This window comes from Lytechinus pictus, chromosome 14 (assembly GCF_037042905.1).
Source record: "Lytechinus pictus isolate F3 Inbred chromosome 14, Lp3.0, whole genome shotgun sequence".
NCBI classification, from domain to species: domain Eukaryota; kingdom Metazoa; phylum Echinodermata; class Echinoidea; order Temnopleuroida; family Toxopneustidae; genus Lytechinus; species Lytechinus pictus.
Window position 1 is genome coordinate 8,655,679 of NC_087258.1, and position 24,614 is coordinate 8,680,292.

The 24,614-nt window shown below is 35.4% G+C and overlaps 1 protein-coding gene across 1 annotated transcript in view; it reads left to right on the forward strand.

Annotated features, from left to right (window-relative positions):
• LOC129276683 (ATP-dependent translocase ABCB1-like) overlaps positions 1–24,614 on the forward strand; it is a 41,424-nt gene that overhangs the window by 5,330 nt on the left and 11,480 nt on the right. The window contains exons 2-15 of the mRNA XM_064109373.1: positions 2,050–2,101; positions 6,439–6,765; positions 9,604–9,737; positions 13,215–13,291; positions 15,518–15,612; positions 16,829–16,953; positions 17,399–17,515; positions 18,065–18,233; positions 18,527–18,763; positions 19,027–19,230; positions 19,585–19,755; positions 20,310–20,502; positions 21,065–21,261; positions 23,618–23,770. Coding sequence (XP_063965443.1) covers positions 2,050–2,101; positions 6,439–6,765; positions 9,604–9,737; positions 13,215–13,291; positions 15,518–15,612; positions 16,829–16,953; positions 17,399–17,515; positions 18,065–18,233; positions 18,527–18,763; positions 19,027–19,230; positions 19,585–19,755; positions 20,310–20,502; positions 21,065–21,261; positions 23,618–23,770 — 2,251 coding nt within the window. The remainder of the gene's footprint in view (positions 1–2,049; positions 2,102–6,438; positions 6,766–9,603; positions 9,738–13,214; positions 13,292–15,517; positions 15,613–16,828; positions 16,954–17,398; positions 17,516–18,064; positions 18,234–18,526; positions 18,764–19,026; positions 19,231–19,584; positions 19,756–20,309; positions 20,503–21,064; positions 21,262–23,617; positions 23,771–24,614) is intronic.

The window sequence follows — 24,614 nt, forward strand, 5'->3', positions numbered from 1 at the left end:
GCTCGGCCATCCATACCATGCCAGCAGCGCCTCCGTTTTGCCTTCCCTGATGTCCGCCCCGCAAAGACAAGTTGCGCTAAACGTCACAAAAGCTCATGATTGGATCAAAACGATACTGAATTATGCCGATTTAGAGCTAGAATTATGATCAGAAAATACCATTTCGTCACTGAAATATTAATTAAACCATTCACAGATGGGGAAGAAGGAAGTGACTTTGTGATTATGGAGTGTGCAGCGCGAATTCAAGAACCAGCGGATATGTTTTTAAGCCGCCAAGCGCAAAAAATTAATCCCGCGAAAATAACAGCGTTTACAGTAAATCAAAATGCCAGTCACCTTTAGCATCAGTTTGAATCTTTGAATCAGTTTCAATCTTGTTAATAATAGTTATGGTACAATATGTACATGTACTGCACTTGTATAGGAATTTTTACAAATACATTGGCTATGTTTTTACAAGATTTATACCACAACTATTTTGTCAGGGAACTAATTTATTGTGTACTCTCCAGACATTCCCGACTTTTGTTTGTTCTTTAATTCAGAAATTCACAATACAGTTGCCATTCATATTTATGCAAGACTAAAAAAATTCAACCTACATACCGGTACATGTAATGATGATAACACAGTTCTTTTACATTGCCTATTCATATAGAAATAACATGTATTTTAGGATGTTTTGTCTTGTTTGTTTGTTTGATGCCCTGAATCAAAGAGCTACCGGTAATCATGAAGTAAAAACGTATTGCATAAAAGTTGATAGTTCATCAAGAGAGGGAGAGAGTGAAAGAGACATGGGGAGAGAGTTCATAAAGGAAAAGTAAAAGAATATTTTTATTTTCTTGTGATGAGTTTTTTTTTTTGGTCTTATATCTCTCTACAATACCTATTGGCTTGTCTGACAATCCATTGATAAGATCTGTTTTCAGTAACAACTTTTATACTCAAATTTCAGGGAACAGTTTTCCTGGTTCATGAAGCAGGTTTTTACAAACATGTATGACTCAGAGATTTTCTTCATATGAGTTTTTTTTATGACCAAAAAAGTTAATCCCTGAAGGTGATATAAACTTCATGTTAAGTGATAGATAGCAAATGATTAAATCATAATGGTCAAGTACATTCTCTGTCATTCTCAAAACTCAGCGTCCCATTTTGTAAGTACTCTCTCATTGCTGAGAGGGAACAGTCACACCAATGAAACCGACTCCAAACCGACAGATGATATGCCATTCAGAATACTGTAATAGCTTTGATCAGTCTGGAGTCAATTTGTTTTGGTGTGACTGTGGCATATCTGGGTGCTTGAGGTTTTTTTGTATGAAGAGGATACTCAAGCAATTAAAGCTGAAAGGTTTATTATATTTTTGTGTTGTGAATTGATTAAATTTATGCAAATTATACTGAAACTTTGATTGGTAAAAAAGAAATGATGATAATAAAAGAACCAATATTTGATTGGTCTTGGGTTGGCTTTGTTGGTGCAACGGGACATTCAAGTACACTGTACTGTAGCATAACCATCTTGGTGCTTGAGTTTTATAAAAAAAGATACTCAGGAAATTACATCTTGAATAGTTTACGTTTTTGTGTTGTGAATTGGTATAGAATGCAAATTTTACTTGAACTTTGATTGGTCAAAGTGATGATAATATGGTACAGTGACTAATAAGAGAATAAGATGATTATATTTCATCTAGAATTAGTATATAGATGAAGAAATCACTCATTTTCAATACATGGTGTAAATGTGCATGAATTACATGTATGTAGTATAATTTGTAATTGACTTTGTACTTTAAATGATTGATCAATTTAAGATGTTGTTTCTTCAGTAACATTCAGTGTTTTTTAAAGCACCTGGTACTTGTGTATTAAACACAATGATTGAAAAAAAAATGACTTTGTTGTTTACATGTACATTGAAATAGTAACAAATTTCTTTATTGTCTGATGAAACTATTAAATAGTACTGCATTTGTGATAATAGATATTTCACAGAATTCTGATGATGCATTTTTCTTTATTATTTTGTTCTTACAGACCACAACATGACAGAAGTAAAGTACCTCATAAAGTTCCATATTTAAGTTTGGTAAGTGTACCCAAATCATCTATTTTTCTCTCTAATCATGTAATATTGTGGAAAGATTGTATACTGATCTAGACATGGTTTAGGTATCTCAGATTAACTTAGACCACACTTTTATTGAATGCAAGTTGTCAAGTCATTCACTATCATAATTCTAATAAGCCAGTTCGTACATGTAGTTCCACTCTGCGCATGATCAGAAGATTCTGCGCATGATCAGAGGAAGGTCATTTGTACTAAAGTGACATGGTGGTTTAAAATTTAATGAGATAAGCACCAACTTTGATGTCTTGATTATTCATATATTCCTTTGAGTTGTGTTTTTCATTTATATCCACAAAACACAACAATATGTCCATGGACACTGGAATCTCACAGTTTTGAAAATACATTGTACAATATGCTATAGTATGCATTCAAAGTAGAAATGCAACAAATACCTTCATAGAGTGTTGAATGGTCTGCTATTCTAGTCACCTGGTCTATTCAATTTCTTTATCTTGCTATGTAAGGCATGCTTACGTAATATCTTGCTTTGAAATCTGCCTATCACACTGAAAGAAATCAAAGGTCATTTGACCAAAATTGTCCAGAAGTAACTACGAACTGGTCTATTCTGGGGCAAAAATATTACAACAGATGAATTGTGTCGTGAAATGAGCAGAATACGGAAATACAAAAGTACAGTTAATTTTTATAAATCAATGGTATGTACATTATCTTAACAATGAATATGAAAGATCAGCATTATAAAACATGACATTCCATAAAAGTGTGGTAAAAAACTCTAGTTTAATCTACATGTAGGGTTAAACCTCTGTTCAGTTATCAGAATATTATGTTGATACTTGATGTTTATATTTGATATACATTATGTGCAAAAAAAAAGGGCATACATGTATGATACATGTAATTCAAGTAAGTTTTGCATGTGAAAAAGAATTAGCATTTCATTTGTGAACATCGATTTTCAGGCACTTATTATAAACTTTAATACAACACTTTGAATGTTGGTTTATACTATGTAATTCTATTCTCATTATGATCACCACTTATACTGCACGTGAACAATATTGAAGTAGATGCATTTTTTTCATAATTGGCTGAATAATATTAGCTGGATTTATAAAGCGCTTTTTGCCTGAGGATACAAAGCGCTGCTACTATATGTGGGAAAATCTATCTCTAAGGCTTAGGTCATATTAAACCTTGAGATGCCTGCCTTCATCAGCCTGATTTTCAAATTAGTACCCCTTTTTTATCTTGCAACCCTGAGCAATCTTAAGATTTAAAAATCCAAATACATTGTACATGTATTAGGTTACCTTGTGTTTTCATAACAATCCAGAGTTTGAAAGATAGCACCATTGGTGAATTTAACCAGATATTATGCTAGTTAAGTTTTTAGCATTCCTCAGTAGTGTTTTTTATTTTTTATGAAATAAAAGCCATTCTACTACCGGTACTTTTTACAAATTGAGTGAATGCATATTAGAAAATAATATGAATTTTATTCATTTTTCCCCCATTTATCCTGCATGAGAAATGGTATGAAACCACCAAAGACATGTCCTTGTGGGGGACCTGACATCAGTGACTTAAGATAATTAACCGTGTGCAGATTTTGTGGATAAAAATTTAATCAATGTACATGAACAGGTAGGCCTACAAATGTAGGCTTTAATCTTATGGAGAGTTGATCAGGCTAGAATCTCCAGATTGAGGATCGATAAACCTCCCTTTCACATGGTAAAAAAAAATTGTAATTTGAATGATAATTCCGGTAAAATGTAAGGCTAATGACGAATTTTTAGCACGTGTGAAACCAAATTAGAATCACGAACGCTAATCACAATCACGAATTCAAATACTACTCCAGAGGTGAATTTCAGTTAAGTTTCACTCAAATTACATTATGAATTTTCTGTGTGAAAGGCCCAATGATTCTAAAGACGAATTTCAGTCATTACAATGATGATTCAAGATTCACATGTGAAAAGGCCCAAAGACCCACCTCATGATTATCATTGAAGCCATCTGCATGTCTGACCCTTAAGGTATTATGTAACCTGCAGATAATTAGAAAATTCACTCACCATAACAAGGCTATATTTCTTTTCACACTGTATACATGTATGCATGTACACAAGTATATGTAATTCAGATATCCATATGTAAATGCAATTGAGAATCAAATAATCTTTTTATCCATATCTCCAGTGAGGCCTACACTATGCCCTCTTCACCATCCCCAAATATCCCTAAATTCATTTATTTGTATTTGTTTTCACCTTTAGTATGTCGTCTCTTTTAAGAGATGCATCTGTTTTCCTCATAATACTGAAATGAGAAATGAAATGAAATTGTCTTTTTATTCCTATCTCCATGTACCCCCCCCCCCACCCCCTACTATTTCATCAATATGGTGTCTTTCTGTTTCTGTCAAAAAAAAAAAAAAATTCTTATACTACATTACATACATGAAACAAAGGATCCTTGTTGATAGTCCATATATTCCATCTGTTATGGCTTTCCACAGAAAGTGTATAAGGGCCCTGAAAAGTCAAATGAAATTTAAAAAGAAAAATGCCTTTATTTGGTACTGCGTTTGAATTTAAGATCAAATACATGTAGGCAACTCTTATGTACACTGTACATGTAAACATCCCTATTTAAATTCTTGACATTTAATGAGATTTGAAATTAAACAGAAGTCAAGTACATGTAGGCCTTTAAAAAAAAAACATACTAATATTCCACTTCGAAATACAGTTTAGTATTTCTGAGCAAAGAAAACATTTTTTTAATCCCTCAAGTACATTACATACAGTTGCCAATTTGATGATGTTACTTTAAGTGATTAATCAAGCCCCTATAACAAATCTATCCAAAAAGTGATCCTTGTAGTTTTAGATTGATAAATTGACTTTGAAGCTATGCTGCTGTAAATTATTTTATTGTATGGTCTTGCTTTGATGCAGTAAGAATAGTGTTCAGTCATTGTTGTCGGGTTGAATGGAAAATTTGCATGAAATCTCAAAAATATCCTCCTACAGACTTCCATAAAAAATTCAAGGGGGCCATTTGGTGAACTATACTGTGAATATGTATGTACATTTATTGCTCATTTGTATGCAGAGTGATTGATTTTATGCATTTAAACCAAAGGAAACCATGAGATTTATTATTGTATACCAAAACAAGTGGAAAATAGTAATCAATGTTATTAAAGGTACAGAAAAGTTGACTTTGAATACAGTATGAACTCTAATATCTCTATGATATTACATGTACATTTAAGTCCAGTCTCTCTATACTATAAAAAGCAATTTCACTCACTTCCTCTTAATAATAACATGATATAGGGGGAATAAATAGTGGAGAAAATGCTGGTACATAGGTACTCTAGCTGAATGAAAGAACGATAAATAGAAACTTTCATGTGTATGCCTACTTTACGTTGTATTTGGCATGCAAATAACCTGATAGTGAATGACTGGAAACAAATTATGCATGAAGTACATTTCATAAATGCCACAAATATTCACATGAACCTTTTTGTCTGATGGAAACAATTTGTTAATAGTACATTTTTAATCACATACATTTATAATACATCTTATACTGTATCAGATGTGCTTGGAGATTAAAGGGGTATTCTATGCTAGAAAATAAATAAATTTTTGGAAAAATCAGACAAACAAATCACTGAAAATTGATCAAAATCAGACAAGGAATAACAAACTTATGAAATAAAGATTTGCATTATTTTGGTGAATCAGTTCTATGTACATGTATGTATTCATGAATATTTAATGAGAAAATTGATGACATCACATCTCCAGTTGTTCTTTTGTATTTTACTATATGAAATTTTGTACATTCATATTTTGCCCACCAAGAAATAAAAAATGGGTTGGCAACTGATTGAATGCATGAGATATTCATTGCTGCAACATTTTTTTTATTATAAGGGAGCCTTATACAGTATGTACCATATACACACATATGAAAATATGTGAATAATTATAATTTCACGTAATGACATAGGGAAGGGGATATTGGGGACATAGAGTTCAATGGGGAAAATGGAGACCTGCGGGTCACAGTTCTGTGTGCGCGACTTCTAGGCGACCCAGATTGGCTGGCTCCTCCAAAAATGCGCCTTTGAATGTCTTTAACAGATATATAGTGCTATACAAGTGCTGTGCATCATCATCAAAACGATTCAAGGAAAACCATGTGGGCTTGATAGATAGATGGTCTTCTATACAGTTGGTCACTATAAAGGCAGGTTTTGACTACATGTATATCCGTATTTCTCTTCTTCTATCACACAGTACCGGTATGCTACAGGACTAGACTGGTTTCTCCTCATCTTCGGCGCCCTAGGTGCTGTAGTTCAAGGATCAGGATGGCCCGTCCTCTATCTATTCCTAGGAATCATGCTGGACGATTTCATTACGTTCAACACTGCCAATCTAACGCAAGTGGACGTTGATAATGTAACCATGCACACCACAAGAACGTTATTACAATTTGTTCCCAGTATTAATAACAATGAAGAGGTGATTGTAGTGTCGGATCAGTTTGAGCTGGGCGTCGAGGAGAGTTGTATACGCTTCGCTCTGGTTGGTCTGGCTGTCATGATCTCGTCGTATATCCAGGTGAGTTGCGATCAATGTCATCAGTGAGTTCCGATCAATGTCATCAGTGAGTTCCTTTGGAGTTCTGTCCAGGGTTCTGCATCACATACATGTAGCTTAGTGATTTATCTTTAGTTTTTGTGACTGATTGCATTGATCATTCCGTACAGGCAATCACTGACACTAGACCCCATCTTACAAAGAGTTACAATTGATCCGATCAACCTCAAGTATATGGAACTCCATCAATGTCATAATTTTTTCTTTAGGAAATTTACACAATGTCCTTTGAAAACAAAGAGAAGCATACTGAATTGTCAAGAAGACAGCAAATGTATACATCATATCTAGAAAAATATTTTGAAGAAACATGTATTTTAGATGTTGACGTTGCTGGCTTTCCATAGGTTGTGATTGATTGGAGCAATTGTAACTCTTTGTAAGACGGGGCGTAGTCATGCTATCATTGCTAAGCTCAGTGTCACAGGTCCATAACACGTATTTTTCAGACAATTCCACAAGAGAGAATTCAATGTTGGTTTATGCCATTACCTCCAGAGCTACAAAAATTTGGGTTTTGGTTTTTGTCTCGCCTGCATAGCAGAGTGAGACTATAGGCGCCACTTTTCCGACGGCAGTGGCGGCGTCGTCAACATTGAAATCTTAACCAAGGTTAAGTTTTTGAAATGTCATTATAACTTAGAAAGTATATGGACCTAGTTCATGAAACTTGGACATAAGGGTAATCAAGTATTACTGAACATCCTGCCTGAGTTTCAGGTCACATGACCAAGGTCAAAGGTCATTTAGGGTCAATGAACTTGGACCATGTTGGGGAATCAATATCGAAATCTTAACCGAGGTTAAGTTTTTGAAATGTTGTCATAACATCGAAAGTGTATGGACCTAGTTCATGAAACTTAGACATAAGGGTGATAGTGTATCATTAAAGATCCAGCCTAAGTTTCAGGTCACATGACCAAGGTCAAAGGTCACTTAGGGTCAACGAACTTTGACCATGTTGGGGGTAGTTGTGGAATCGTCATCATAACTTTGAAATTTTATGGATCTACTGTAGTTGATGAAACTTAGACATAAGAACAATTATGTATCCCTGAACATCCTGTGCAATTTTCAGGTCACGTGACCAAGGTCAAAGGTCATTTAGGGTCAACAAACTTTGATAATTTTGGGGGTATTTGTGGAATTGTCATAACTTTAAAAGTTTATAGATCAATTTCATCGAAACTTGGGACATAAGAGTAACCATGTATCCCTGAATACATTGTATATTGTGCCCGTTTCAGGTCACATGACCAAAATCAAAGGTCATTTAGGGTCAATGAACTTTGGCCGTGTTGGGGGTATTTGTTGAATTGGCATTAAAAAGTTTATGGATCTACACATGTAGTTCATGAAACATAGACATACTGTAAGGGTAATCGAGTTGTTTTGCACATGTCTGAGGTCACATGATCATGGTCAAAGGTCATGTTGGGTATAAAATGGACATAGTATTTTATTATCATATGAGTGTTTTCTATTATTAATAATTATTTAATAGTCTTTTACAAAGTCAGCACTGCTGGTATATCAAATTGCGTAAGGCAGGCGAGACTGTGTTTTTTGTGAGGCCTCACACCCACTTTCAGTCAATTACGAATATGTATGTAGATTAGAAAGATACCCTGTTGAATTGTTGATCCACCCACCATACCCTTGTAGTGTTCACCTATTGTACAATAAACAAGACTGAATCAAATTTTTTTTTGGGGGGTGGACTTGTCCTTAAAGCCCAGCCCACACTATGCGATTCGTTGCAATCCAAATTTCAAAGAAATTGGGATAACATTTGATATGGACATTCCAACTAATAAAATCTAACGGATCAGAGTTAAGAATAGTGGTAGGACTACTGAAATCAAAATTCAATCCAGTTCGAGTCTCCCCGAATGAATGAAAACAAATTCAATTCCAAATCGTAATGACGTCATCATCGGCTGCGACTTGAAGCCGATTTAGACTTTACTGTGACCACAGGGCTTGCCTCAAAGTAAAAATATGATTTCAGTATTCCTAACATCTTGCCGAACTGAGTATAAAATAATTTTACTTCTTGGAACTTTCATATTTAATGCAAAATGCGATTTCTTGAAAAATCGCGTCGTATCAGATCGCATAATGTGAGCCGGGCTTTAAATATTGGGAGTTGGGATAAATTCCACAATGAATGGGCAGCAAGTCAAAGTGAAATTCAGTTGAGACAAAAAGAAGTACAGAGTCTACAGAGACAAACATATATGTTCACAGTATAATAAGGATGCATACTTTATTGACACTAATGACACCAAGCTAATGCACACATATATATGTTGATGTCAAAGGTGTGTTTGGTTGTATTATTAATCATATTATCTAGACTTGAATCTTGATATAAAAGCTTAGACAAATAATGATTACATACATGTAGCTAAGCAGCTGGTCCCATTCATGTGAGTATTAAAATGGGCACATTCAAAAAGAGTTTTTTGAAATTTTGAGAAAAATCTAAACATGTGTATCTTTATGGAGACATATTTTTTTTTATCTTCACTGTACTATTGAAATTGACGTTATCAATCTTTTTATTTACTTAAATATTAAGGACTTGATAGCTGCATTGATGGATGGATGGATGGACGGACGGATTAATGGATGTATGGATGGGTGGAATCATGAATAAATGGATAAACGAATGAATGAAGGAAGGGATGGGATGGACAAATAAATGAATGTAAATTGAAAGTATTATGGATTGATATTACAATTTTCAAATAAGTTTAATTAGTAGATGAACGATATATTTTCTTGTGTTTTCAGACGGCATCGTTTGGACTGACGGGGGAACGGCAGACCAACCGTCTCAGGAAAGCATTCTTTCATTCTATCCTGCATCAGGAAATCAGCTGGTTTGATTTTCACCAGACAGGAGAGATCACCTCAAAGCTTTCAGAGTAAGATCACAAAGCCTGTTATCTGGCAAAAAAAATATATATTTCATTATTTTCAGGGGCTACTTTTCACAACTTATTGCCCATATTTGGAAAAATTGGATAAGCTGTAACATTGCAATGAATGGGAATTTCCAGGGCTCCATTTTTTGATTTTTCAGGGCTCTTTTGAGTATTTCCGGGGGGGGGGGGGATGTCACCTTAGCCACTAGTCTGCAAGCACAGACTTATATTTGACACTTTAACCAATAACAGAGCAGGTTTAGAGTAAAGACTACACGCCAAAAGCTCTGTCGAGCCAGCCACAGTACATGTACATAGTGAATCTAGTTTCACTACTTCAGACTCTGCATAATGCACTATGCGAATTGCGAAAACCAAGGGTCTGTGCCGGCAGACTATCCAGCCCCCCCCCCCCCCTTATTTTTCCCTGCTTAGTACCAGTGGCAATTTCCAGTTTACTGTTTAGGGACAGTGATTTTCTGTTTCACAAAAAGGTCTTTTTAGTTTCTAATATATTATTCCATTTCAAACTTGATCTAAAATGGAAATTCTAGTGTGTGTTTTTTTTCTATAGAGAATATACACAGCAAAGTCTTGAATTTTGCAAAGGTATATTCATTGACTGTTTTGATGTAACGTAAGTGTAAAATAACCCTCCCTAATTGTTATAAGCTACTGAATTGATGCCATTTGATCAGCTGATAATCAAATTTCACTTTAAAATGAGTTTATTCCACTATCAGATTTATTTGCAGTTGATACATTGAATTTGTGAAAGAAAATTTCATCAGAACTTTTTGTTGCAGACTACACATCCTTCACTACTAAAGTTCATTTCAAGAGACTATTCTTAACCTCAAAATAAGGTTTATTTGAGGGGGCGGATTGTTGCAGATCCACAAAGAAATATCATGGGTCATTGACCATTTGACTCTAAAATCTGCATGCAAATTGACCTTCTTTATTATGGGGCTATGTTACCCGTTCTTTTGATATTAAAACATTCAAGGTCCTTTTAGAAAACTTGTTATCCCTGGAAGTTTGACAATATGTCATTTTCCACTACAGGGGCTTGATATGAGAAATACAAAATAGGTAAAAAAAATAGACTGCTGAGAAGACTGTAGACACTGCGTACATGTAGTCTATTCTTGTCAAGTTTGTCAGGAAAAAGAGAAAATGGTCCACGTTAAGAAGAGTTATGATTGATCTGATCAACTCTAACTATGGAAATCCGTTGATGCCATAATTTTTCATCCAGGAAACTAGCACACTTTCCCTTTGTAGACAAAAGAGGAGGACACTTAATTGTCAAGAATGCATGCATGAATATACACGTATGGTATTTAGAAACATTTTGGACAGACATATGCGTCTAAGATAATGGGATTGCTGGCTTTCCATAGTTGTGATTGATAGGATCAATCGCAACTCATCGTAAGACAGGGCCCCGAAGGAACAACCAAAGAAGTCACCAAGATGAGGTGTTAGAAGGGGGAGTGAACCAGAGCTGGGGCCCGTAACACAAAGCTTAGCAATGATCGTAGAAATTTTGTCTATGATTGATTCCATTGACTACAATGTACAATCAATCGTAAAACTCACGCGTACGATCAATAGCTAAACTTTGTGTTTAATACGGGAACCAGGTCAAGAGCTGCTTTTTTTTCTTGATAAAATTCAAGTTATTACATATTATGTAGGCCTAGATATACCAGTTCATAGATTCATTTGTCTTGGTACGGTTCGGACCAACTTTTGGGCTGGCCTGTCACTCCAAGTGGAATACTATTCCCTAATTCTATCCTTGGGTCCTGTTACATGTATATAATGGTTTTATGGTAACTTTACCATTCAATTGTACCTACAATGTACCAAGGCAACAATACTAAAAAGCCAATAAAAATCATGGATTCCATGGGAGATACTTGTATCTTTGGATGGCAAAGTTACCATTTGATATCTTTTATACAGCGGGGCCTTGCATATATGTATGTGTACATGTACACGTACCTTTCCATGTAGTGTAGGCCGACAGGTACAATAACCCCAAGATCACGTTGCTATACCCATGGTTAGGATTTACAAGGATACTCAAACACCCCCTGTATACCAGAGTCATACGTTAAACAAGACAGGAAAGATATCCTTCACGCAATAATCATCACAGTTGCTCAATTGAACAGGGTACAATTGATACAAATGTATTTCCTTACCAGTGTAGATTGTAAAGTTATCTGTAATAATGTTCTTTCAATGCCCTATCTGCAGTGTATGGTGTAAGCAAAGAATTGAAGCACAATACGCTAACAGGGATCATTAGATTAGATTAGATTTAGATTTATTTATTTCCGTTCAACAATTTTTTCAAAATATAATCAAAGTAACAATACATATTCAATATAATCGATAATACAGACAAATCAATGAAATTTCGTAACAAATGTTGAATATAAATTAAACAAAACTACAATTTGTTGCAGTAAATTTATCAATGAAAAGAAACAAGAAATGAACGGAGGGACTTGCCAATTCGTAGGTGGGAGTACATAATTGTCTCTTGCAAGATTTGATCTCCTGATGTGGATGAAATCCAATGTTTTTTTTTTCATTTTATCTGGAATTGCATTTGATAAATATGCAACTTTTGAAGGCATATGTTTGCACTGAATCCTTTTTGTTTATTTATTCATGGAACAGTTTTTTTTTCTTTCATTATACATGCATCTACCATCATCATCACCTGTTGATTGAATGTAGATCAAATTCCAAATCCAATTTTATACTGTATAGTCTTGGCGTATCATTAATATTTTTTTCATTGAACATGTGTGAAATACAAGCACAGCCATGAGTCAGTGTAAACATGTATTTATTAAGAATCACGTCATGTTTTAAGTAACTATTTTAAATGATATGTAGGGCTACATGTAACAAACTAAACCTCATATTCCACCTCTCTTTCCAGCAGCAGTATCAAAAGGTGGTTTCAAACCACCTCGATCACAAGAATCCCCGTTCAGTTACAAGAAATTTTTCAGGCAAAAAAATTATTCATTTAATTATTGAAAATAACTTAAACAATGTACATGTAAAAATGCGATTGCCATCTGTTTGACTTCATAATATTTCAAGACATTCATAATAAGCAATGAAAAGCTATCATCATTAAATGATAATCCAATTATTCAATTGTGAAAAGGAAATGGAACTAAAAAAGATGGCAACTTTGTAACAGATTGGAAATGTGCATTCTGTATAAAGTTGGATGATTATTTTTTTATTTATTTTTTATTTTTTGGCCTGGCAAACATTTACAGTACATTCCAAGTCATTGTGTGTATATTTACATGTATTATAAATATACTGAATTACAAAAATTCATCAAAATATTAGGAAAGAATAAGTAGAACATGTGAGGAATGAATTAAGAAATGACTAAAAAGCCCTATCTTGTTATATTCTTTCCTCATACAGTGATATAGAGAAAGTGAAATCAGGATACGGGGAAAACGTAGGAATATTTCTTCAATTCTTAGGACAAATCATTGCAGGTAAGTTCTTTTCATGATTAAAATCTATATATTTTTTTTCAAATTGTGAGCATGTCATTTTTTTTAAAGTCAGGATTAAAAGTTTAAAGTTTAAACCAGCAAATAATTTAATGAAATTCATCAGAAATTTTATGGCTGGATATTTTGAGAATATACCTGTATTGTGATTGGAAAGAAATCTAACATGGCCTTTAAAAAAAATTATAGTTACAGAAGATATAATTTACTGTGGTAACATATATGCCTAGCTTTCTTCTATTAAGAAATAATTACTGTGGACTTTGAGAGAGACATTAACCTGTAAACAGTCTTTTACACTATTTTGAGTGAATATTTTTCACTCTTACAAGAAAATTGAAATGACAGTTACAAAAAACAGGAGTTACAGCAAAGTAAAAATGTTTTCAAATCGTTGCGGATTTATCTTACAATTTTCTCAGGATGGAGAAAGCCTTTAAAATGGTTGTGGCTTTGGGATACATTGTTACAAAGAGAGAGAAAGAGAGTGGGGAAAATGGTGGTGAAGCAAACTGCCTCCTCTGTGTTCAAAGTCTAACTTTTTGTGGGGAACCAAGGGTGCTTGGTTTTGGCAAATTGGAAAGAAATCATTTTATGCACTTCTTCCATTTATAGTGAAGCATTGAGAGCAGAGAATACCTTAAACTGGTGCCTCTCAAAGTCCAAAATCCAATTTCGTCATCAGAAACAGGGGTTTTGGTTTTGGCAAAGGAATGAAATTCTTTGTAAATGACTTCCACGGTCATAACTGATGGGTATTCATGTACAAGTAGTCCTAATTATTTGGCACAGGTGTATAATGTGTGTATTGTACATGTTTGAACTACTTTATGTGTTTGACCTATTTTCTTTTTGTTACTTTTCTCATTCTTGGTGAATAATTGTTTATATAAAAGGACAGTCAATCTTTTGTATAAAAGTCGACAAAGGTAAAGCTGAGTGAAATTTGTCAGTAAAACTAAAAACGATCTTCACATCGTCAGATGAAGCTATGAATTTTGATGAGTAATGCAAAATTTTATATACAAGCAAATGTTTGTAACTTTTGCATATTGTAATTTTAAGGATTTGGGGTTTAATGATTTGAAGATTTTTTTAAATATTTGTAGCTTGTTGATACATGTACAAGATCATACCTGTCAACTAAAGATTGTATCAGATAGTAAGTTTTTGTTCATTCAAAATACAACCACTTTTCTAAGCAGAAGCAAGATTTTTTCAGTATGTGCAGTATACTTTATTCAATGCATGATTTACTGAAAGCAAGATTTTTCTTTTGTTTCAGTGAGATTTTATTTTTTAAATGTTGGCAAGTACATGCAAGATAACTTTTGCTGAGCTAGCAACATGAGTGTCTCTAGACTTTTTTTAGTGTGCACGCACAATATTAGTTATGTCATTATAATCATTGAAACTGTGCACATCACCTTGCGCATAATCATCAAATCTACATACGAGTATATTGGTCTAGAAAGTAGAATCAGGACTTAATTGCCACCGTGTGACGAGGTCATTTGACACATGCAACCTAGACCTGTGCGAGTTGTGTAGTATCTTTGATATGATAATGTGTCCTTTTGATAAAGCCAAACTCAAGTATACCAGCATAAATCCCTCCATCATATTAAACCAGTGTTGTATATCAGTGTGTATTAACCCATCCATTACTGTATTCTGTAGTTCCCAAGACTATAATCAGAGGAAACCCAGTTACAGGAGACAATGGGGTATTAAAATCATTGATATCAAATTGAGTACACTCCATAATTCATTGATAATCACAAGACCTAATACTTCTGTGTAGCTATGAATATTAAAAATATATTCTATTGTTTCACACCTCATGATTGTAGCTTGGTTAATACTATTTTGTGCTTTCATGTACGATCTAGAAAATCTATGATCTTATGATCTTAAAATTTGTTGGGAAAAAAGAATGACTGATATAGAAAAAAAGCACTTTCATGACTGTACATGTACTTGACATGTATACATGATTTTGCTGTGTTTGCATGTACATGTATGTAACATGAATACCTGGATAACTTCATTTGTACATTAATGATGATAAAAAGCATTTGTATAATGCCATTTATCTATATTACAAAATCAAAGGTACCGGCTCCCCACTATGTCACGCATACCTCACATTATATTCCATATTTCAAATTAGTTTTCATGTATTTATTTCATATTTTTTCACATCAGGTTTCATACTCGCCTTTACTACTAGTTGGGAGCTTACATTAGTTATCATGGCCGTCCTTCCCGTCTTGGTTATATCCAGTGGATTTATGGCGCACGTAAGTAATTTAATTATTTTTCCATTCAGGATCTTAAAGATAAAGTCTGGTTCAGATGACAACAGGAAAGGAAACTTGCACAGAAGTATGGAAAATCTGACATACGATTTTTCAGGAAAATGTACAATTACAGAATAATAAGCTATCAAAGATCAGAAAAATTAATGAAAAATGCCTGTCAGTTTCCAGAGAAGTAGTAGAAGCCAGTGCTTCTCAGTCAATTATCCCCCCCAACAGTATTTGCAGAATAGCATTGATATAGCGAAATGATAACAAATTGACTCAATTCTTCTGAAGATTACCTGGACTGGACACAGGTAAGCGTTCATGGGACTACATGTACACTATTAGCCCAAGGGTTTCATTCATTTTTTATATTTGTATACAAGGGCACTAGACGACCTTTTCAATCCCCAAAAAAGTGAGAACTTCAAAATTGATGCTCCTCAGTAAAACTATCAGTATTGTTGTAAACTATAAACTTTATCCGACTTGGAAATTGGAATGACAAAGGAAAATACTTTGCCCTCTGTTTACCTATGTGATGACTCAGTTATGGTGAACTATTGGTCTTTATTTGCACTGCAGATTTATTGAGTGCTGTGTATGTATGGAGGTGTCCGAGATTCACATAAAATATTTGCATGTCTTGAAATGAGAAGCTTGACACCTACTTTACATGCACATTGAATGTCATTTTAGAAGTCTGCTGTACGGGGAACATAAAATTTGAGATTTACATTGACTTTGCTTGTGTTGAAATTCAAAAATCTTTATAATAAAAAAAACTTGGAAAAACTCACAATGGTTTCCTCCCTTTCTCATAATACTCAGCTTCCCTTTATTTTTAATATTTTTACATGAAGGTTGGAGAATTTGGTCAAAAGCAGGGAGCTTTTTCATATATATTTTAATGGTAACTTCACTGTGATGGTAACCAAGGAAATTCTACATTGTACATGTGTAGTCTTGCAAATCTGACTCCAAAAATATCTGTAAGATTGCACTTCTTTCAGTAACCTCTTTGGTATAAACCTTCGATTCATCTGTTTAAACTAGTATACACTGTAGGTGGTAATGTTCTTTCAGCTTGACTGGTGATTTTAGTTCAAAGAGTTTGAGTTCAAATCTTTCAGTATTCCTGTGTTCGTCACCTGACATACACAATATATATCTGTTTAATCTGTAAGGTAATACTGTTCTTTGACCCTGACAGGTGATATCAGTAATGACCAAACAAGAAATGAAAGCATACTCACAAGCCGGTGGTGTAGCAGAGGAGGTGCTGTCATGTATACGTACAGTGACGGCATTCGGGGGCCAGAAGAAGGAGCTAGAAAGGTAAGATCACCCTTCCTACCGTATGTTTCCTTAAGAATCTATCCCTAAATATGCTCCCAATTGTATTAATTGATTTTGTGGACTATTAATGAGATAACATGCGCCGATGTCTAGGGATTCTCATAGCATTAGACTAGCAACAGTTCTCTTCTGTTACAAGTCAAGAACGTTTATTTTCTTGGTCTATTATAAGCCATTCATCTACAAGCTTTCAAACCATCGTGTTTGAGCCTTGGGCATCATGCTTGGTGCATGCATGCCCAAGACCTTCGCAGAATAATGTGTCTCTGCTTTTTTAAAGTTCATATGAAGTTATGATGCTTTCAGATTGTCATACCTTGTAGTTCATTAATTGAAATAAGAATGAAGAAAAATCAGGTCTGATGTACAAAAAGATTTATTGTTTTATAGAATTGCCTACATATTTATTTCATTTTTGTTGTAGATACGAGAAAGAGCTGTTGACGGCAAAGGCAGCGGGAATCAAGAAGGGTATAACTAGTGGATTAGGCATTGGGATGAGCTACCTCTTCTATTCCTGTACTTACGCTCTGTCATTATGGTAAGTTTGTTCATAATTCTCAAAATTCTTGCTCCTGCATTTGGGTGTATTCAGTTGTATAGTAGGGGACAGCTGCAGCTGTCGTCCCTGAATGGCAGATGCATAAGACAATTTTGAAAAATATCAGAAGACATAAATTCATGTAGAGTTTCTGCTTTGGCAGTGTTTGAAAAAGAAGAAAGGGCCTTCATACTTTCACACCAGATATACATGGAGCACTGCGCTTACGTATTCATGGAGCTGTGCAATGAAGTGTTTTAGAGACAGTTGATTTATGAACATGAAGTATTGTAATCAAACGTAACCAGGACAAGAATGGAATATTGAATGATCTCTTGTACAGTTCTTTTCATGGAAGTCGGACAATATCAGACTATTCTTTGTAATCAGTTTTAAGCCAATAATCCTATTACCGTACGGAACTTAACGTTTAACCCTTTGAGGACTAACTTATGAAATACCTACATAGACTGCTTCCAGTTACCAGTAGGGGCTGTTCATACATGTCTAAAAAGACTCCAAAATTTAGAATGTTGCTTATTTCAACAGGTACGGGCCAAAGATGGTGAGTGAAGGTCGGATCACTGGCGGTGATGTCGTTACAGTATTCTTTTGTATCTGGTCTGGATCAGCTTCGATAGGCAACTTAACGCCATCGATTCATGCCATAGCATCGGCTAGAGGATCGGCCGTTGCCATCTATGATGTAATCGACAGTGTGAGTATCTATTCAACCAGGTAGAAATTTGGCACATACATTATTTTCTCATAGCGATATACCTGTTGATTAGGCTTTTTTGGTATTGGAATTTTCAATACCAATATTACTAATTCAGTAACGGTTAAACCCTAATCCTTGCTGGGTAGAGATGAAGAAGGAGTTTGACCATGTTGGATGAAACCAAAAAGGAAGTAGATAAAGTGGATGTAGACCACCTAGCAATTAATTGATTGAGCCCTTTCTTTTACTTTAAAAACTATAAATATTTTTCATTTCAATTTCACCCACAGGAACCGGAAATAGACAAGAGGAAAGACAAGGGGATGAAGCCCAAGTCAGTTGAAGGTCACCTTGAGTTTCGTCATGTGAGGTTCAGCTATCCAATCAGGCAAGACGTACCAGTCCTCCGTGACCTTTCCATGAAGGTTAACAGTGGTCAGAGGGTGGCCTTAGTCGGGTCCAGTGGCTGCGGGAAGTCGACGATAGTCAAGCTGCTGCTACGCTTTTACAGTCACACATCGGGCGAGGTATTGGATGTGTTTTGAGTTATCAATGGAAAGTTTGTGTGTAATTTGTTTTATAGAATCATCTCTGTAATTTTATTTTCGCATGTAATATATAATTACATTTATCATACCTACTGTCAGCGGTCATTTTAACACAAACTAGGCTTGGCTATGGGGGGGTGGGACTCACAGGTCCCCCTTGAGACCTCAGCAACCTGAAACTTAGTGACACTCGTGTAGTCATAAACAGCATAATATCAACTCAATCTTTGCTCTCTGTACAGATATGCATAGACGGCATTGACATCCGTGACCTGAATGTGACCTGGCTGAGAGAGAACATCGGTGTGGTCAGTCAGGAGCCCACTCTCTTCAACTGTAGTATAAAGCAGAACATCGAGTATGGTCACGAGGGAGTCAGTGATGCAGAGATAGTGGAAGCTGCCAAGAAAGCAAACGCTCATCAGTTTATCTCGTCTCTACCTAAGGTATGCATATGTCGTGGCTTTGATGAAGATGAAGATGGTGGTGATGATGATGATGATGATGATGATGATGATGATGATGATGATGATGATGATGATGTTAAGTATGATGATGATGATGATGACGAGGAGGAGGAGGAGGAGAATGTTTTGATGGTGATAATGGTGGTCGTGGTGGTGGTGATGATGTGGTTGTGGTCGTGGCGTTATGATGGATGGTGGTGATGATGATGATGGTCATGATGATGATGTTGACTACAATGATGCTAAAAATGTTGGTCGTGGTGGTTATAATGATGAAAGTGATTCTGATGTAGATAATGTTGATAACTTGTTTAATCCTGTCCATTCCCTTAGGGCTATGACACTGTTGTTGGAGAACGTGGAGCCCAGCTATCTGGTGGTCAGAAGCAGAGAGTAGCCATCGCCAGAGCTCTGGTCAGAAACCCAAGGATTCTTCTCCTTGATGAAGCCACCTCAGCCCTGGACAGTGAGAGTGAAAAGCTCGTCCAGGAGGCTCTTGACAAGGTAAAAAAAATTATTATCTCATTGTACCCATCTCTTGCGTTATAGCCCAAGGCGACAAGGCAAGTTGCCTTTGGGGCTGACCTCACCTGCCATACTGCCCTCAAATTTCCCTTGTTACTGACAGTGGTTCTAAGGTTAAAAAAAAAACTGCCCTGCCCCTCAAAGGGTTTACAGGGAGACTGATATTTCTAAGGTAATGGACGTAACATGAAAATATATGATGGTTACCACATAGACAGTTCCCTTTTTAATCATTCAATAAATTATAAATTAGTATGTACTATTATCATTAATGTTATCATGATCATGATAACAGCAATTGAGTCTTGGAACTCTTGTTGGAATGCTCCCCAGGGATCGGAGAAAGTGCATACATTGTGTGCGGGCATGCCAGGATCCGATGACCAGGGTAGTCATAATTGCAATGTAAAGCGCTTAGAAACAAAGTGTAGTTAGCGCTATATAAATGTTGATATTACTATTGTGATTATTATCATTATCTTCTCCATCTTCAGCGTTATCATTATTATTATTAATATTTTCTATTGTTTCAGGCCCAAGAGGGAAGAACAACCCTTGTGATCGCCCATCGTCTATCAACGGTTCAGAATGCGGATCTCATCATTGTCATCAAGGAAGGCCACGTAGCCGAATCAGGAAACCACAAGGAGCTTATGAACAAAGAGAGTATCTACCGTCAGCTTGTCACACTACAGATGTTCAAAAAGCGAGATGACTTCATTAGTGGTACGCCAATGCACCCCTTCCCTTTTTTCACTCTGAAATCCACCTCTTACTAACCTGCCATTGAGTATTCAGATATATATGAACAACCCCAAGTCCAGAAGAATAAATCAACAAAACAAAATTATTTGGGGGCTTTGTCCAATGAGGATTTAGTAAGTCTCAATTCATTTTTGGCAAATCTGGATTGAATTCTTGATGTATATCACACACAGGAAGGATTAAGTACTGTATGAACAAATATACACCATGCTTGCATCAGTTTGACCAAGAAAAGGACTATGGTTGCCTTATTCATGTACTCGAATGCAAAAGGATTTTTCTTGTCACCAGCTAATGAAGAAAGCTATGAAATATTCATTTCCGTAACTTGATTGAAACCAAGACAATTTATTTCTTTTTTATCTTCTGACATTTTCTGCTTTCCTTTGCATTTTGTGTGGTTTTCTACTCTTTGGCTATTGTGATATGCATATTTTGATGTTGATCAGTTATAAATTAAAAATTCCAATGAGAAACCATGTTCATTGCTTTCATCTTCTTGGGTGTCCATGTGTCATTTCAGACGACGACGCAAGGAGTCTTGGCCGACAGTCCTCTCTCAACGAATCTGTGCCATCATCCCCATCATCAGACTCGGTCAAGTACAGCAGTGCTAACGATGAACTCATTGTATCGCTGAACGGCAATGGTAAACTCCACATGGAAGAAGAAGAGATTCCAAGCAAAGGCAAGAAAAAGAACAAGAAACGAAAGAAGGAGGTAAGATCAACTTGGCTTCTTGATTCTATTGAATTATTGAATTCCTGGAAAGGCCAAGATTTAAAATAATAATCTCTTCAATTATATCAGGGCCCCGTCTTCCAAAGAGTTAAGATTGATCCAATCAATCGTAACTCTATGGAAATCCATCAGTGTCATAATTTTTTCTACAGGAAATTTGCAAAATGTCCTTATTAAACAAAGGAGATCACACCAAATTGTCAAGAAATCAATGAATTATAGATATACATTCATATCTATAATTTTTTTTGAACAAACATGCATTTTATATGTTGACTTTGCTGGCTTTCCATAGTTGCGATTGATCGGATCAATCGCAACTCTCAATCGTCTTTGTAAGACGGGGCCCCAGGTCTTGTGTCACCGGGGCAATTCCATCCAATATGTACATGTACATCTGTCACCCTTTATAAGGGAGTGGCCAAAAATACCCTAAAAAATTCGACTATCGGGGGCTACTTTTCGCAACCTATTGCCTAAATCTGCTGCATTGGATAAGCTTTAACATTTTGGTGATTTGGGATTTTCTAAAGTCTTTTTTTTTTCATTTTCCAGGGCTCTTGTGAGCATTTGGGTGCGGAATCGCTAAATTTTTTCCAGATAGGGGACCTGTTTGAAGGGATTTTTTTTTTCTCTGTTATGTACATATGAAAGGTTGTTTCATATATAAACTACGATGCTTTGACCAGTTCCTGAAGTGAAGAAAAATGTATTTAAAAAAAATGTGAATCTGTTGTACAAAAAGGTATGGAATTGCCTACTAACAGCTGTGCTTGTCATGATAAAGAGAAATAGGATTCCTAGTAGATCTTTTTCATCTCAAACATATGCTTGAATGACTTGATTACATCTGTACATCCATATCCCTGTATAATACAGACGTCTTGCCTTTGCTCCATATTCTTTAACAGCATGGGGGGATTTAAATGTCTAAGATGATGTATTGAATGTAATCAGTTGTACAAATATTGACTCCTTTGTGGAGCAAAGGTTGATTCTATTCAGCTGAGGAGATCTCAAAACTGTTTTCTGTACTGCCAAGAAAAATGTCTAGTGGCCAAGCTAATCAGCAAACATCTACATTTCTTGCCTTCATATATTGCATCATGGTTGAAGTAGATGTATAGCGTACATGTAGGTTTCCCTACTGTGAACATATGAATATGCCCTTCAGAAAATGTACACACTCATGATTTTTTCGTCCAACCAATATTTTCACTTTTTCTTATGAAAATATGTTATTATCCAATTCAGTTCTGAAAGTTTTATCCTTTTGTGAACAGCCACAGGCAATACCAGTGTTACAAGCATGACTCCCATTATAATTTTCAGTATTCAAAGTTTTCAAACTGTTCTTACTATTCAAGTTCATCACATTTTATGTTATTTATTCATTCATTCATTTATTTGTTTCATTATTTATTTTCAAATTTGCCCATAGTGCACACATTTTAATAAACATTTTATTATCCACCCAATGGATTTTACCAAATTTCATAGAACAGTTGCAAAGAAAATGCACTTGTTCCGAGTGTAAGAGACATGTTTGAATCCTGTTGATTCTAAAAATTTGGTTCTTTGAAACTTTGTAAATGTTGTTTCTGTTCCACTGGAACTACTTCCCCCTTCAGAACAAACATCATCATTCATTACCTTTTCATGAAAGTTAAACCACTCCCTTTCTTGAACTTAAAGTTGCAAACAAATACACTCTTATCATTGCACTTAGTATTTGCTAGGTTGCATGTTTATAATGGATTGAGTGTGATACTTTTCTTTGTTATTGGTCTATAGTTCAGTTCAATTAAGTTTTCTATAGAATGTATTTCAATAATGTAACTTTTTGGGAATTCTGCTTTATATCAAACATAGAATAGATATGCCAGTGTCTTGTATCAGGTACATATACCACAAACAGTTGCATCTACAGTTTTGCTGCTTGCTGAATTTCACTTCAGCTTACATATAATTTTATTTATTCAACCATTTGTAAAAAAAAATTAACAATAAACAAACAAAAAATTGCAACAATATTCAGGGAATAATTTTTCATCACAAATTTGAATAGCATTTTTTGGTCATAAGAGAAAAGCTCTCAACTAAGTAATGTACAGTCCTATGTAAAAATATGCTATACAAAAGATTTACATGTATATGCATAGCAGTCTTTCAAAACTGTGGAGCAAATTGCGATGCGATACCAGGAAAATTATTCCCCGATATTCAAACGATACAGATACAAAAAAATCCTGCAAACAGTCACTGCTAAATATTACTCACGCTTTTGTAAAAGGTTCATTATTTTAGCGACCACATCATTGACTTTCCTCTACAGAAATCCAAAACAAGCGTGCCTGAGCTATCCTATCGTGACATCTTGAGACTGAATGCTCCCGAGTGCCACTACATCATCATCGGCTGCATCTTTGCTGCGTTTCTTGGGGCAGCCCTACCCACCTTGGCTATTCTTCTAACAGAGATCATCAGAGTAAGTCAAACCTGCTTTAGTGGCCACCCGTTTGGGAGGACCATCTATTTAGAAAGTCTATGGCCCGTATTCTGAAGTCTGGTCTAAGGTTGTGGTTTAACTATGGATAGTCAATAGTGGAATAAATTTCCAACAGTGGAATTTCAGTGTATCAGCTCATTTTTCTCTCAAATCACTCTTAACTGTTTCGGAAGGATGAATGAGATAGCTTGCTTCACCATTCACAAGTTAGGATAGAGCACAGTATACATATTAAAGAAACATGCTATGTAAGGAAGATTTTGACATTTTTGGCTTTCCATAATTATAGCAAAGAGAAATTCCAGAACCTGTCCACAAAGACAGCTCTTCTGGTCTCCCTTGATGCAGCTCTACCTACCTCAGCTGTTCTCCTCACAGAAATCATAAGAATTTTAGTTTTACAGAAGAACACAGACTTGGCTTTTAAGAAAATACTCCTTGGAATGCTTTAGCATCTGTAATGGCAGCTCAGCTGTCGTGGTGGTAATAGCATACATTGTGACAAGCGTAGTAAGGTAGCCAACATAGCCCCATAGATATTCTCTTATATAACATTATTGTCATTCATTCTCCTGAAGACAATAAGAACGCACTTGTTGAAACGTTATGTTTGGTTGGTCCTTTCAGGACCAGCATATGCAGACAAAAGAATGCATGGGGTACTGTGAAACCACAACATTCTTCTTTAGAGATGATGTGGAAGAGGTTCATCGTGGTGAAGGATTGAGTAGAAGAAATAACCAATTACGTTTGATAACATCATGAGACAACTGGTTATTTCTTCTACTCAACACTCTTCTTCTTTGCCATGGAAACCTTCAAG